Source organism: Corvus brachyrhynchos, unplaced genomic scaffold (genome assembly GCF_000691975.1).
Source record: "Corvus brachyrhynchos isolate BGI_N302 unplaced genomic scaffold, ASM69197v1 scaffold145, whole genome shotgun sequence".
In the NCBI taxonomy this organism is placed as follows: domain Eukaryota; kingdom Metazoa; phylum Chordata; class Aves; order Passeriformes; family Corvidae; genus Corvus; species Corvus brachyrhynchos.
The window spans coordinates 475,608-490,600 of record NW_008238344.1 but is presented as its reverse complement, the minus strand read 5'-3'; the positions used below and the strand labels follow the sequence as shown (position 1 = coordinate 490,600).

Below are 14,993 nucleotides of genomic sequence, written 5' to 3'. Positions count from 1 at the left end.
CACCCAAGCGGGGGGTGGCGTTTCCCCCCGCTCCCGGCCGAAACACGGAGCCCCCTCGGCCTTACACGCACGGCGCGGTTTGTCTGCCCGCGGACGCCGTAGCAGCGCGGAAGTGTCTCCATGGAAACGACAGGAGCCGGGCCCAAGGATGGACTCGGAGCGGGAGGCCTTGAGGCCCCGCCCCTTTGGCAGCGAAGGGCTTGTGGCCATGCGGGGGTCGGCCGGGGTGTGGCACCCAGGGGGACACGGCACGGAGCGTGTGACACCCCGGGGCGCGGGGATTGCAGGCGATCTGTGTCACCCCAGGGTGGTGGCCAGGCCCTGCGTTGTGTGCCCCGTCCCCGCGCTGAGGTCCTGTCCCTGCCCCCGCAGCATCGTGCACCTGTGTCTGCGCAAGGCTGACCAGAAGCTGGTGATCCTGAAGCAGATCCCGGTGGAGCAGATGAGCAAGGATGAGCGGCTGGCAGCACAGAACGAGTGCCAGGTCCTCAAGCTGCTCAGCCACCCCAACGTCATCGAGTACTACGAGAACTTCCTGGAGGACAAGGCGCTCATGATCGCCATGGAATACGCCCCAGGTGGGCCCTGCTGTCCCCCAGTGCTGGCTCCTCTGCAGGTCCAGGGGATGCCAAGCACTTGGCTCTCTTTGGGTCAAGCTGCTGTGGCCTCACGTTGTGCTCCTTGTGAAGATCCTGTGCTTTGGCCCTCCAGGAGTCCAAGCGTGTCTCTCTTGAGCAGATATTTTTGTAGAAAAGTATCTGGGGTTCCTGGTAGACACTAAGTTGACCATGAGCCAAGTGACCAAGCATTGGTGCAGGTTTACCAGAGAGGTGGTGGAGTCACCATCCTTGGAGATACCCAGAAGAGAGGTCCTGGAACTGGACAATCTCAGTGGCCCTGCTTGAGCAGTGACCTCTCAAGGTCTCTTCCAGCCCCAGCCATTCCATGATTATATGCCTTACACCTGCTAATCATATCCAAAACAAGGAGATTTCAAACCCCTCTGTCCCTGATCAGCGTGTTACCATCTTGGCTCAGGTTTCAGGCACATTTCAACTCTGTTGGCCCCACATTTCTAGCAAGATTTCTTGTGGAGTTTCAGATGAAATCCACATTTGCATGAGGGTTTGCTAAAAGCTGTTCGTGAGCCCTGAATCTGGACCTCCCCTTCCTGACAGGGGCCTCTCTGTGCCACGTGGCCTCTTGGACTGCAGGAATTCTCCTCTGCAGAACAGGCTGAGCTTGTTCTGCCTTCGAGGTTTATGTCCTGTTCCAAGAGCTGTAATTTTAGTGTTTCTTTTCCTGCTGCTTTTGATAATATGTCAACAGTAACTTCTCTCTGGCTGTTTCTTCCTCCCACCAGCTGTGCTGCCATTGTTCAGGAGCATTGGAGGATGTGCTGTGTGTGCCACCAGGATGTGTTTTTCCCACATGCTTGGCTTGTTAGGATGCCAAAATGGCAAAATCCCCCCAGTTTTAGGCCAGCTTTGTGCTGTCCTGTGCAGCCCCCCATGCCCACAGCCCTTTGTTGTTCCTTGCAGGGGGCACTCTGGCAGAGTTCATCCACAAGCGCTGCAATTCCTTGCTGGATGAGGACACCATCCTGCACTTCTTCGTGCAGATCCTCCTGGCCCTGCACCATGTGCACACCAAGCAGATCCTGCACCGTGACCTGAAGACCCAGAACATCCTCCTGGACAAGCATCGCATGATCGTCAAGATCGGAGACTTTGGCATCTCCAAAATCTTGAGCAGCAAGAGCAAAGCCTACACGGTGAGTGGCAGGGGAGCTTCTTATCCCATGGCAGCAGGCTGGAAACTCTGGATTTGGCTCACAATAGTCTCTTGGAAGTGGCTTTAGGCAGTGCTGCTTTGTTCCTTGGAGTTTATACGGGCTGCTATCTTCATGCCCGAGTTTGCTGTGGCTCTGTGGGCTGCAGAAAGGTAAGAAAGACCTGCCCGAAGCTGGGAGAGGATGGGCTGTCTGGGCCCACTGGTGAGGGCAGACAGGGTGGCTCCTGCTGGGGGTGGTGTTTGCAGACTCGTCTGACACATCCTTGGCAAATAAATTCCTGCCTGTGCGCTCCCATCCTGCCTTAATCTCCTTTCTCTGCTTGACATTTGAGCGTCTTTCCCCACCTGGGCTAATCTGACCAGACGTTTGTATCACGCTCAGTGCTCTGGGCTCTGATTCTCTCAAGTGGATAGAAGCAAAATTAGAGGCAATTACTGGATGTGTCACTGGAAAGGCAAATCCTCATGTTTTTCACTGAGATTGTCAGGCAGCTGTTGATGCCAAGGGAACAAAAGCCCAGCTCTGTGGAGCTTTAGGTGGTGGTGTTCCAGCCAGCTCTGCACCAAGCCTTCCTCTTTCCACCTCTCTGCCCCAGTTTCACTGCACTGTGGTGAATTTTTGTCTCTTGTAGGTGGTGGGAACGCCGTGCTACATCTCCCCAGAGCTCTGTGAAGGGAAGCCTTACAACCAGAAGAGTGACATCTGGGCCCTGGGCTGTGTGCTCTACGAGCTCGCCAGCCTCAAGAGGGCTTTTGAAGCTGCGGTAAGAGGGTTATGGTTTACACGTAGCACAGGGAGCTGTGGCCCCTCACAGAGGTGAAAATGTATGCTGGGATCGCTTCTCAGCGAGCCGGGAAGTGTGAAGGCAGAGGGCAGTGCTGAGAGCTCCTTCCTCCTTGGCCTCGCCCCTGACTGCCCAGCCACTGTTTGTCTCTTGTTTTCTCTCCAGAACCTTCCTGCCTTAGTGTTGAAGATCATGAGCGGGACGTTTGCCCCAATATCGGATCGATACAGCCCCGACCTGCGCCAGCTTATCCTCAGCATGCTCAACCTGGATCCTTCCAAGCGGCCCCAGCTGAATGAGATCATGGCCCAGGCCATCTGCATTCGGCCCCTCCTGAACCTCTACACAGACGTGGGCAGCGTCAAAATGAGGAGGCAAGTGACACTGCCACCTCAGTGTCCCTTGGGACGGGCTGCCACAGCCCACAACATGTCTGACCAGCTCACTGCCTCTGTTCTGAGCTCCAAAAAGAGCATTTTCCCAATGCAGCTCTGCTGTGCTGCCCAATGTGCAGCTGCTGCTAGCTGAGCCTGGCCCAGGGGCTCAGAGCCAGGCAGGTGCCACAGCAGGTGTGGGCTTGTCATCACAGTGACAGCAAACAGAGAGTTGTGAGCACAGGGGGAAGTGAACTGGTGCCAACTCCCCTCTCTCAGGTTGTTCAAAGCACCGAGCAGTGCCGTGGGTGATTCAGCCATGGTTTCTGCTGTAGCTCTGCCCAGACATTCTGTGATCCAGAGCTCTGCAGGACATTAAAGGCTGGATTTTGGTTTGGCAGGCCTGAAAAGCCCTTGGCTCCGGTGCCAGCAGTGACCCACAGCCGGACAGGGGGACGGGCGAGCAGTGCCAGGCCAAGGGGTGAGTTCTGGCATGGTGTGTTCAACTCAGCTCCATTTGGAAGGACCCTTTCCTTTGGGTGACACAAGTCAGAGAGGCACTCAAGGTTCTGGAGAGAGGAACTTAAGAGATGTCACCTTCCTTGAGCCCTGGAGGAGCCCTGCAGCCCCTTGGACCAGCACTGGTCTGGCTCTGGCAGCTGTGCTGGCACCTGGACTGGCTGGTACCATCGCTTTTCCTGTGGGAGGAGAGTCAGGAATCCACACTAATGATTTCTGTGTGCCCCACAGGTGTCCGATGTGGTTCAGCCAGGACAGGAATCCCACCTCCACTGTCATCCATCTACACGTGGGGCAGTGGGATCACCACTCCTCTCCGCCTACCCATGCTGAACACCGAGGTGGTGCAGGTCTCTGCTGGCAGGACACAGAAGGCTGGGGTCACCAAATCCGGGAGGCTCATCCTGTGGGAGGTGAGTGCAGGGAACCTGGGGCAGGCAGTGGCTGTGGAGGCCTCGGATGTGTGATTTCTGTGAAGGAGGAATTTCTGCTCACTCACAGACCCTGGCATTGCCTCCTCCAGGACTGCAGTCCCAGCCAGGGTGTGGGTAATGCTGATAAACCTGTGGGAAGGGGTTCATCAGTGTTCTCCAAGCCAGCTCTTCCATGGCTTCTCTCCATCAGGCTCCTCCCATGGGTGCTGCTGGGGGCCCTTCTCTCCCAGGAGCCACCGAGCAGCTCCAGCCTCAGTTTGTGTCCCGCTTTCTGGAGGGCCAGTCTGGAGTGACCATCAAACACGTGTCCTGCGGTGATCTTTTCACAGCCTGCCTCACAGGTGAGCTGCTGCCTCCTGCCTTCACCTGCCCGAGTCCCAGAACCCCCTAAAACCCAGTGGGACTGCCCGGGGAGCCTGCTCAGAGAGGAACCAGAGAGATGCTCTGGGCTGGGGTGACACAGGGGCCTCTTGGCCTCTCATGTAGCATCAGGTGGAGGTCAGAAATGGCAGACATGGTCCTCCTGTGATGCCACACTGGTCAACTTGGTCTCAAACTGCCTGGTATGGGGAAGGCCACAAACAGTTGGACTTTAGAGGATCTTAAAGGTCTTTTTCCATTACTTTTTTCCATAAATTATTCTATGATTCTGTGAAATCTCCTGTGCTTGTTGTCCTGGTTGCACTGGTGTTACCTGGAACCAGAACTGACAGTGGGGGGTGCAGTGTGAGGAACATCTGTGTCACATACTCTGTGAGCATGACACGGGCACACGCAGTGACCAGCAGTGACTGGTGTCACAGTGAGGAGTCAGCGTGAGCTGCTGCAAGACTGGTTGTGCTCAAACTGCAGGATAGCAGGGTTTGAAGCCCCCTCAGAGCAGTCCAGGAAGTGTTCTGGGTGGAAGGGGAGCACGCACACCAGTCCAAGGCCATGTTTGAGGAGCAAAGCCCTCCCAGTGGTCCTGTGGGAGCTCTGTTTGCTCTTCTGCCGGGGTCAGGGCAGCAGATATGCAGTGGACAAACTCCATGGGCATGTGTTTATCCTACCTCCCATGATGTTTCCTGCCCCCCCTCTGCTGGGCAGCTGCTCAGGGAGTGCCTCTGTGACTTTAACACCTTGACAGACCGTGGGGTTTGCAGCTCCTGCGTACACAGCTGCAGCAGTGTTATCTCAGCACTCTTATCACTGCTGTTTGTTCACTGAGCCCTTGCAGCATGGTGAGGCTGCTGCTCCCTGGAAGCTCCTGCAGCTCCTTGGAAGCTCACTCAAGACTTGTGACTCCTGCAGCTCGTTCTGAGTCAGAGTGGGTCCAATGTCCTGGGAGCCACGGCCACCCCTCGGCTGTGTCGCCTCGTGGGGCCTCATGTGTGCCGTGCAGGGCCTCACGTGTGCCACTGACAAGGCTTCTTTCTGCTCCTCCAGACAGGGGGATAATCATGACCTTCGGCAGCGGCAGCAATGGCTGTTTGGGGCACGGAAACTTCACGGATGTGAGCCAGGTTGGTGGAAAGGGTGCTGGGCGTGCTGCTCCTCCAGGGTAAAGGATAGATCGTGGATTCTGCCCCACGTGAGCAGGCTCATCCCAGCTCCAGGGATGTGCATCCCAGGCATGCTCTGGCATCTGACCCCCTCCCCCTCCTTTCCCTGTCACTGCGGGTTTTAAAAGACCCAACCTGCCTCTCTCTTTCTATCCCCCCCCTACACAATGATCCCTTTGAGCGTGGGGGAAGTCAAGAGATGCCTTGTGGTTGCTGTTGGCAGGCTCCCAGCTTGGAGCCTGCCTCCAATCACACACCTGCCTGCTTCACTCTTGGCCTGCAGCTGCCAGGGTTCACTGAGAAAAGTTATTTTTCAAAAGAGCCAGTATTTAAAGAAGAGCTGTGTGTTTCCGATTGGCTCAGAACACTGGGTTTGAGGGCTCATTGCTCCCTTCAGCCGAGCCCGGGGACTGGTGCCATTTGTCACTGTGGTCAGCTGGCCCATTTGTTCCTGCTCCTCCCAGAGCTGAGCTGCTCCCTGCTTATGGCTGGGGAGGGGAGACCAGTTGGAAGCAGCAGCCAGATCCCAGCAAACGGTGCTTTTCACTTGAGGAGGATAATGAGTATGAGGCGAGGTGTCAGATCTAACAGCAGGTCACAGCAGGGGCTGGGTGAAATGTGGAGATCCTGGTCCCTCCAGGGACCTAACGAATCTGAGCTGTTAACTCACAGCTCCTCTGCAGGAGAGCCTTTGAGAGCCTTTGAGCCAACGCATCCTGCACCAAGCCCCTGCCTGCTCGGAGCAGGCGTTCACAGCCCCTGGCACTCCCCACATGGGCAGGGGAGCGAATCCCAACCCTTGCTGAACCTCTTCCCTCTCCAAACTCTTGTGCTGGCTGCTTTCTTCCGCCCCAGAGATGTTTGCATTATCTTCTGTGCTGCGTGCACGTAGTCTCTTATCCCTTTGAAGACTGTTTGGAACAAAAAAAAAAAAAAAAAAGACATTTCTCTGTTGTTTGTGTTGGATGAAAACTGGGATGCTGCCAGCACTGTGTTGAGTCTGGGGGGGCCGGGTGGGAGGAATGGGAGCAGCCGGGCAGGCTGGGAGGTCTTGGCTGACGGCTGCTGCTCTTCCCCTGCCAGCCCAAGATTGTGGAGGCTCTGCTGGGCTACGAGATGGTGCAGGTGGCCTGTGGAGCGTCTCACGTCCTGGCAGTCTCCAACGAACGGGAAGTGTTTGCCTGGGGCAGGGGGGATAATGGTAAGAGGTGTCTGTTTTGCAGAACAGGGCTTGTGCCTGTTCCCACTCCCTTTGCTGGCCCTGCTTGCCCTCAGTCCCCTCCAGATGTACCAGGGTGGGTGGGTGTGGAAGAGCTGCAGCTGTTTTGCTGCATACCAGGGCCCCCATGCTTTGGGTTTTGCTGCTTTCTGGGATCCCAGGCTGGGCTTTTGCAGCAGCTGTGTCAGTGCTGTGCTCAGGGTGTGTGTTGCCATCAGCTGTTCCCTGCTCTGTTCCTCCTGCCAGGTCGCCTTGGGCTGGGCACCCTGGAGTGCCACAACTGCCCCCAGCAGGTCACAGTCCCTCCAGAGCACGAGGCTCAGAAGGTCATCTGTGGCATTGATTCCTCCATGGTCCTCACAGTGAAGAACCAGATCCTTGCTTGTGGGAGCAACAGGTAAGAGGGGTGAGGGTCTATGCTCTACATTTTACCCTCCTGGGCCTGTCCGTGTTGTGACCAAGGAGCTCCAGAAAACATCCCTGTGTGATCCTACCCCTCAGCATCATGCTGCTGATGGTGTGGTTATTCCAGGGCAGGATGTGTCTCTGGGGTGTCTGTGCCAGGCTGCGTTCAGCCTGAGATTTTCCCTGTTCAGGTGTAACAAGCTGGGCCTAGACCGGATCAGCTCAGCAGAGGAGCCCTCCCCAGAGGACCAGGTGGAGGAGGCCACTGTGTTTGTGTGTGCCCAGTCAGCCCCCTTGAACCAAGAGCCCATTGTGTGTGCTGACATCGGCACAGCACATTCGGCTGCTGTCACAGGTGAGGCTGTGTGCCCAAATTCTGAGAGGGGGGACACCTGCATTCTCCCTGTCTTCCTTCTGCCTCTTTCCCATGGGCAGTCTCTCAAGAGACACCCTGCTCACAATGTTGAAGCTCTGTGGAGCAGGATGCTCAGTGTCGAGACAGCAAAGAGCTTCAGGGGTTTCAGTGTGTCCCAAGTGACACCCAGTTGTGTCTCTCGTCTCTGCTGTCAGCCTCTGGCCACTGTTACACCTTTGGGAGCAACCAGCATGGGCAGCTGGGCACCAACTCCTCCCGCAACAGCCGCGTGCCCCACCTGGTTGTGGGGCTGGAGACGATGAAGGTCACCGTGGTGGCTTGTGGGGATGCCTTCACTGTGGCCATCGGAGCAGGTGAGGCTGAAGCCACCATGTCCTGAGCTGCAGCAAGCCCTGGCTGGCCTCTGGCTCTGCTGTGGTCAAGGCAAGTGTGCAGCGAGTGTGTTTACATCCCTCTACAGACGGTGAGGTGTGCACGTGGGGGAAAGGAGCCCGGGGACGCCTGGGCAGGAAGGACGAGGAAACGGGAGTGCCGAGGCTGGTGCAGCTGGAGGAGACACATCCATACCTGGTGACCTCTGTAGCCTGCTGCCACGGGAACACACTGCTGGCAGTAAAGCGTGAGTAAAGGCTTTGTCCCTGTGATTCCTGCCATGAGGGCCCAGCCAGACACAATGCCTTGTGACCGGAGCTGTGCCGAGTAACCCTGGCACGTAAGCTCTGTGTTATTCCAGTCCTTCTCGAGCTGTAGATGAATGGAAATAACTTCAAGCCCAAAATAATTCCCCTTCTGCTCTTCAGCTCTGTGACACTACCTCTCCTACTGGGCCAGGGGAGCAAAGGGATGGAAGAGGCTGTCTCATGCACTCCCAGACAGGTAGGCTGGCCAAGCTGCGGCCGGCGGGGAGCTGGCGTGCCAGCGGCCCACAGAGTATCCAAAAAGAGCAGTTCTCTAATTGATGCTGCTGAAATAGAAGCTGAGATTTGAGGCGTCATTTTGGCTGCTGCCTTTCCATTGTGGTTTGGAAAAGATAGCGATGGTTTTGTGGTTCCTCTCTGCTCGGGCCAAAGGCAGCATCGCAGCGCAGTTAAAACGTGCCCATGGCGTGACCTGCCCTTCCGTTGCCTGGATGTACAACGGGAGCCTGGCCCAGACTGCTGCAGGGGCCTTTCTTCCTCCTCTGCTGGGCTGATTATGGCCTCAGCCTGGGCTGAGGGATTCCAGTCTCAGCCCACTTCAAGGAGGCTAATTACAGCCCAGAGGGGAGGAGGCCCGGCTGATGGCCCCGGCGCAGCGGAATCGGCCCTGGCTCCCGTTCCTCCCCTGTGAGTGCCCAGCTCTCATGTGATGTGTGTTGCCACGTGAAGGGGACGGGAATGGCCAAGTCCCCAGGCTCGGGAACAAGTAGGGCATTTGTCATGGGAGTAAAAGGGTTTTGTCTCTACAGGAAGACTGCAGGCTGCTCTCCCCTTCCGCTGCTGGAGTTGCCCTGCACTCTGTGGCAGCTGGTTTATGGGCTCCCACCTGCAGCACTGTAAGAGCAGGGACTGTGTAGCCCCACTGCTGTCCAACTGCCCGAAACGTTGTCCTGTCCCAGTACTGGGAGTGCAAACTCAGCGGTGTGAGGGCAGCAGCCTCGCCTGCCCCAGCATCCCTCAGCAACCAGTGTGCAAAAAAGCATCAAGAGCTCTGTAAAGAGCTGAGATCTGACTTTGGGCTTTCACACAGCTCAATCTGCCTGGAAATTTCTCCAGCAAAAACAGGAGATCCAGTGACACATGTGATGTCATTGCTGCTGTCAGCTCTGGCTGTTATCTGGCCTGGGAGGGTGCTGGCACAGGCAAGCTGTGCTCCACCTTTGGGGTGGCCGTTCTGCTCCTCCTGTGGGGCCAACTCTGCTTTTGACTGGCTTGGACTGCTGCCCAGGTTATCATGAGCTGCTGCTGCACCCTCCTCTCAATCCCACTGCAAACACAGAATAACTGGGAGAAGCCAGGCTGGAGAGGAGGAGGAGGAGAGCACAAGCCTCAAGAGACTGCATTTCGTCCTGTTTGGGCTCTGTGTGCTGGGCGTTGCCTAACTTTGTGCCACTACTGAGGTCTTGCAATGGCTTCCTGTAGGGAAGGGGACAGGGATTGTGGTGTCCATCTGTTGGGTATCAGGCCTGTGTGGGGCAGAGCGCTTCTTGTAGCTTCATCAAAGTGGGGCTTCCAGCTAAATCTTGGTCTTTACCCTTTGTGTTTCAGCTGCTGTGGAGGAATCGCCTTCCCAGTGAGTGAGAGCAGCCACATCCTGCTCTTCCTGCTGCCCACGGTGGCCTGGCTCAGACACACTCCAGGCTCCAGAGCTCCTCAGCTGCGCTCTGAAGGCAGCAGTCTGCAAATAGAGAGTTCCTAACGATGGTTCCCAAGGAACCAGAGCTGGTCTCACTTATTGAATTGTCACTGTGAACCTCCAGTGCCTGAGAGTCGCTGCCCTGAACATGCCATGGGGTGGACATCCCCAGAGCTCCTGTGTGCCTTCAGGGGGTCACACCGTGGCTCTTCCCCTCCCTGCTGGAAGTGCCTGTGTGGAAGGGTGAGGAGCACAGAGGTTGTTTTCCTCTGTGGAAACTGTTTCTGGTTACGAAGCCCAGGCTGACAGCTCCGTGTCTGAGAGAGCTGTCAGCCTTTGCACAGCAGCGTCTGGAGTCAGGGCCCCAGGCGCTGTGCTGGGTGACTAAATGCAAACCTCTGTGCTAATTAGAGAAGTCTGTCCTTTCCCATCCCCCCTCTAAAACGTTTCACCCATTTATTGAGCACACTTTGGAGGGTCCTGCCTGCACGGCTGGCCGAGCTCTGCACGAGCAGCCTCCTTGTGCTGCACAGCTCTCCCGAAATGCCGCCTGGAGCTTTCCAATTACAGCATCCCCTGGCCCCAGGAGCTCGCTGGAGGATCTTCCAGCTGACGTTTGTCCTCAGGCCCCTCAGTCCTGCTGCTGACCGGCTCACTGGCTCCTAGCTGAGCTGGGGAAGGCAGCAAAACACAGCCAGGGATTGTCAGTACTTGAAGTTTTTTAACCCAGATTTTTCCAGGGAGCTGATGAGCTTTCACCAGGGATCTTTAAGGCAGGAGGGGCACATCCATGTGTTACGGACAGGAGTCACGTTTTTTGTCTCCAGAAGGGTCGTTTCCTTTCCTTTATTTTTTTTCCTCTTCTTTTCTTTTTTTAACTTACATGTGCCCTGGGCCATTTTTTGATGAGCTTCTGTCTCTGATCTGTCTGACATTGCAAATGCTCTTTCCTTTCACATCCATCTTTGTGCTGTTGCCAATCTGTTGTGTATAAAGTCGGTGCTTTCATAAGCTGGCTGAGATGAAATCTCTCTAATTATTTTTGTGATTCTTTCCTGTTTTCAATGAGGGAAACCTCGACGGGCTCTGGTAAAAGCCAACTGATCCCTCTATCATGTGGAAGGTAATGAATTTCTGCAGGTCTCCTGCCCTTTCTTCCCTCTCCTCCCAGGCTCCGGCTGGGGAAGGGAGCAGGTCCTGTCCGGCCGGGAGAGGCGTGTGCAGCCCTGGCTGCAGACACAGCCTCCCTGTTTGGCTCCTGGCAGGGTGGGTGCATGGGTTTTTCCCTGCCTTTTTTGTTTCTTGTGGAGCTGCCTTTTCAAGTGATTACACCCTGCTATCCCAGGAAGCCGACTGGAATTCAAAGGTTCTGCCAGTCCTTTGGCACTTTCCTGCGCTGCAGGTTAAGGGGACGGCTCAGCCCGGTGTTGGGGAAGGTGCTTTCCCCTCCCAGACCGGCCTGGGCACCAGGGTGATTGCAGGGCTGGGTTCAATTGCCTCAAAGCCCCTCTGGGCCGCTGCCTCTCCTCCCTGTGTGGAGCTGGCAGCAGCTCCAGCTCCTTCCAGCATCAGATTTCTCTTGCCTCTGTTATGCAGAGCTCTCAGGGCTCCCCTCGCCCCACACCACATTTGTACACATCCCATAGGAAGGGGCTGGTGTTCCTCCTGCAGCCTTACCAGGGCTGAGGGCTGGCTGGGACAGCAGCAGGCAGGACAGAGGTCTGACACCCTTTGTCTTGTCAGCGGTGGCACCAAAATGCCACTGCGTCAGGAGCCAGGCTCTTCCTGCTCCAGCTGGGCTGCCAAATCCAGGGGTGCGGACCTCGCCCCGCCGTTCTTATCGGTGTGCTGGTGTTAGGTGGATGGTTTTACGGCTTTATGACACCTTTGCACTGCCGTGCCGGGGCTGGAGGTGTCACCAGCTTGAATATTGGGATCCTTTGCTCCAGTCTGGGGAAACCAGTGTGGACCAGTGTGCTTTGTCCTGGGCCGGGGGCTCCGGCGAGGGCTGGAGCCCTGGGGATTTTGCAGCCTGGGCTCTCCGCACAGGAGTTCAGCTGTGAAGCCCAGCGAGATCATTTGAATAATTTAATACCGGGCTGTGACCAAGCCTGGCGAAAGGGTAAAGGAAACAAAGAGGCCCCCAGCCCCGAGCAACAAAAGCTCCTGGAACGACAAGCCGAGGCATGTCCGCGCTGCCGGAGGCAGAGAGCAGCCCGGGCAAATAGGCCACTTGCATTCCTCACGTCTGCTGCTTTGTTTCCCTGCAGAAGCTCCCGGTGAAATCTGCAGGTCTCAGGGCTTCTCCCTTTATCCTTGTTTTGTTCCTGTGTTCTGTGGAGCTGGTGGTGGATCAGTGTCCCCGCGGCTCTTCCTGCTAAGGAAAGGCAGGGCCGGAGGGGAGTGGGAAGGGGAGGTGATGTGGGATGAGGCTGCCTGGTCCCCGCTTGCGCATCCTGGTGCGAGTCGCCTCTGGCCATTGTCACCCAGGGAAAGGCTGTCCCTGTTCCAAATAAGATCCTGCTGACTTGGGGCCATTACTGTAGCAGGAAACAGCCCAAACCGCCTGCTGATCCCGGAGCTGACTTGATTCCGGCACCTCTGCCGAGGTCGTATCCTCATTCCCACGAGGCTTTCGGCAGGAGGGGCGGCTGCTGTTCCTCTGTCCGTCTGCCTCGATCCCTTACCCCTGCCCTCCCTGGGCACGAGGCCCCAGAAGCCGGGAGAGGACTCTCCCCACTCCTTTCCCCGGGGCGAAAGGCTCCACCTTAACTTCTTTAGAAGCCGGAGCGTTGGTTTTCTGTCCCTCCAGTTTAAGTTAAATACAAGGCGGAGGGATGGAGCAGCAGGGAGAGGCTGGGGAAGAGGAGAAGAAGCCTCTCCGAGCCCAGATGGGTTCAAGAAGTGACCCATCATGGGGGACAGGGAACATATCACCTCCACAAAGGGAATTGCCCTGAGTGTCGCCTTTGTGTGAGACAAATGCCTGGCTGTGATGTTGAGTGCGGGGAGGGCTTTGCTTAGGGAGAGGGGAAAAGGAGGGATCTTTGTTTGCAGGGTCTGACACCTCCCAGCCGCCCTGCCGGCACAGCCAGCACCTTCTGATGGCTTTGTCAGCTCTTGGCTAATTAGCAGAGATGCTCTTCAGTGAGGTTAGGGAAGAATAATTTTAAAAACATCAAAGAGAAGCAGTAAATAATGATAAAAGTCGGCTGTTTCGTGGCTGTCATCGGAGTCACAGGCTGCCTGTGTTTACAGGACTGATGTGTCCTGTCTTTGGAGTCCCATCACCCCCCAGGATACCAAGGACCTGTCCTTTTGGCCTGAACCTTGTCCCATAGTGGTGTCCGGGGACAGTTTTTAGCCGGGGCCAGGTCACAGCATGTCAGGGACAGTGTCTGGGTAGTGCCTACCTCTTGTTGGAGACAGCCTGGCTGTGGGCTGTGCTGGCACAGAGTGGCAGAACCAGCTGGACCATGGGGCTGCTGGTAGATTCTGCCCTGGGGGGGTCACAGCCCTGAGCAAACCCAGTCGAGGAGCGCCTCATCCCCGGCTCAAGGTGCCTTTGGCTGCTCCCTGTACAGTTGCCCACTGTCACTTGTTTTTACCTGTCGGGTTTCCAGTATCACTGGGAGCTGGTTAAACTTTAGCTCAGCGCTCTCCATCATCCGAGCAGCGACTCACGTTCTCTTAGAAAATCCCCTGCTGATGGCAGCTCATGCCCAGTGCACCCCAGTACAAAGTTCCCTGGTATTTGGGAGCCGCAGTGCAGGTCAGAACGACCTGCCGTCTGAGGGGAAAGATGTGTGCTAATGTCTTTACAAACAGTTTGATGGGTGTTAACGTCTTTGAAATGGGTCTTAATGCCCCTACTGACTTCGGGCAGCAGGTTCTTTACCGGGCCCAGACAGCTTGGCTCCGGAAACAGGTAAGGGTCTGCACAAGGCTGAACTTCTGAACTTTGGGGTAAAACAGTAGGTTCAAGGGGGGATATGGGGTAGGCGGTTCGGGAAGGCTGTACCTTCCTGGTACCTCAGCCGATGGGGAAAGGAAGAGGGCAACGTGCGGCCGGGAGCTGGGATAAAAGGGAGGCTGTGCCCTCCGAAACCCCGAGAGAGAGAAAACCCCGCAGGCGCATGCTCCAGTGGCCTTTCTCCCTGTATTCGAATAAAGTTGAAGGACTCCTCTGTCTCCTTTTTGGACATAAACCTCTGGCGTTTGTGGATTTTCCTAACACATCTCTCAGAGTAACCCCAGAAATGAGCCACCCATCCCCTCCGTGGCGGCTCCGGCAGCGAGCAGGTTGCCTCCCCCCGGGCTGCTGCAGGGTTTTATTTTAAGCAGAGCCTCTCGGGGAGAAGGGTAACGTGAGCTCCTTGAGTGACAAGTGATAGAGCTCGACTTGCTCAGCGTGTCCCCCAGGAATCCCGCTCCTCTGCCATTTGCTAATTGAAAACTGCTAACATTTGGGTCTGGAGCAACTGCCACCCTTAATGGGAAGCTGGCTGGAGTGAGCGTTGGTGGGACTAACACATGCTCACAGCCTGTCATCTGCTCGGCTCCATCTCTGGGGAAAGGGGCAAATACTCCCATATGCTGCTCTGATTTCTGAAAGAGTGACGAGGGGGCTGGAGCCAGACAGATTTGCTTTTATTCTCCCTCCTCCGGGCTCTTGCTCAGTTGCAAACCGTGGCTGGAAGGAGGCTGTTGGCTGCAGCCTGGGGCGTGAGCTCCCAGCAAGACAAAGCCACAAGAGCGTGTGTCCCCCCCGTGCCTGTGGCGTGGGGGGCTCAGGGCAGCCCCTCCATGTCCTGCTGTGGGTGATGGCTGGGACACGAGTTGCTGTTGGTAGGAGCAGGTCTGGGAGCTGTATCCCACCTCCAGCCTCGCTCAGAAGCTCAACTGTGGCCCCGGGCTGCCTGCAGGTGTGCGGCACCCCTGGGACACCTCTGAGTCAAGGAGGGCATGTAGGGTCAGCGAGGACAGTACGGTGTGTGCCCTCAGAGCCCAGCCCTGGGCCAGGGGATGCTGCAGTGGGTGGGGGGGCCGTGGGTGATGTGATGTCGATGCTCCCCAAACTCCTGGGGTGGCTGTTCCCTGTGCAGAGGGTCACAGGCGCTTGAGATGATTGTTCCCAGTGCGGTGGGTACCAAACACCCCCAGAGGGCTGTGCCCGGTGGGGTGCTCCCCAAACCCCTCGGAGGGGGCTGTC

The 14,993-nt window shown here is 56.6% G+C and overlaps 1 protein-coding gene across 2 annotated transcripts; it reads left to right on the top strand.

Annotated features, from left to right (window-relative positions):
• Window positions 1-180: 180 nt before the first annotated feature.
• On the top strand, window positions 181-10,808 carry NEK8 (NIMA related kinase 8). Of its 2 annotated transcripts, none has more exons than XM_017735170.1 (14): window positions 181-578; window positions 1,542-1,774; window positions 2,427-2,558; window positions 2,745-2,953; window positions 3,355-3,434; window positions 3,704-3,885; window positions 4,097-4,247; window positions 5,332-5,408; window positions 6,531-6,648; window positions 6,913-7,063; window positions 7,263-7,426; window positions 7,642-7,800; window positions 7,908-8,066; window positions 8,248-9,079. In XM_017735170.1, exons 1-14 carry the CDS (start codon window positions 209-211, stop codon window positions 8,253-8,255), a joined length of 2,193 nt encoding a protein of 730 aa, XP_017590659.1. In that variant the 5' UTR covers window positions 181-208; the 3' UTR covers window positions 8,256-9,079. The 2 variants fall into 2 exon arrangements, with proteins under 2 accessions (XP_017590659.1, XP_008632612.2); XM_008634390.2 differs by lacking the exon at window positions 8,248-9,079 and adding an exon at window positions 9,694-10,808 and having other exon boundaries at window positions 182-578.
• Window positions 10,809-14,993: the final 4,185 nt, after the last annotated feature.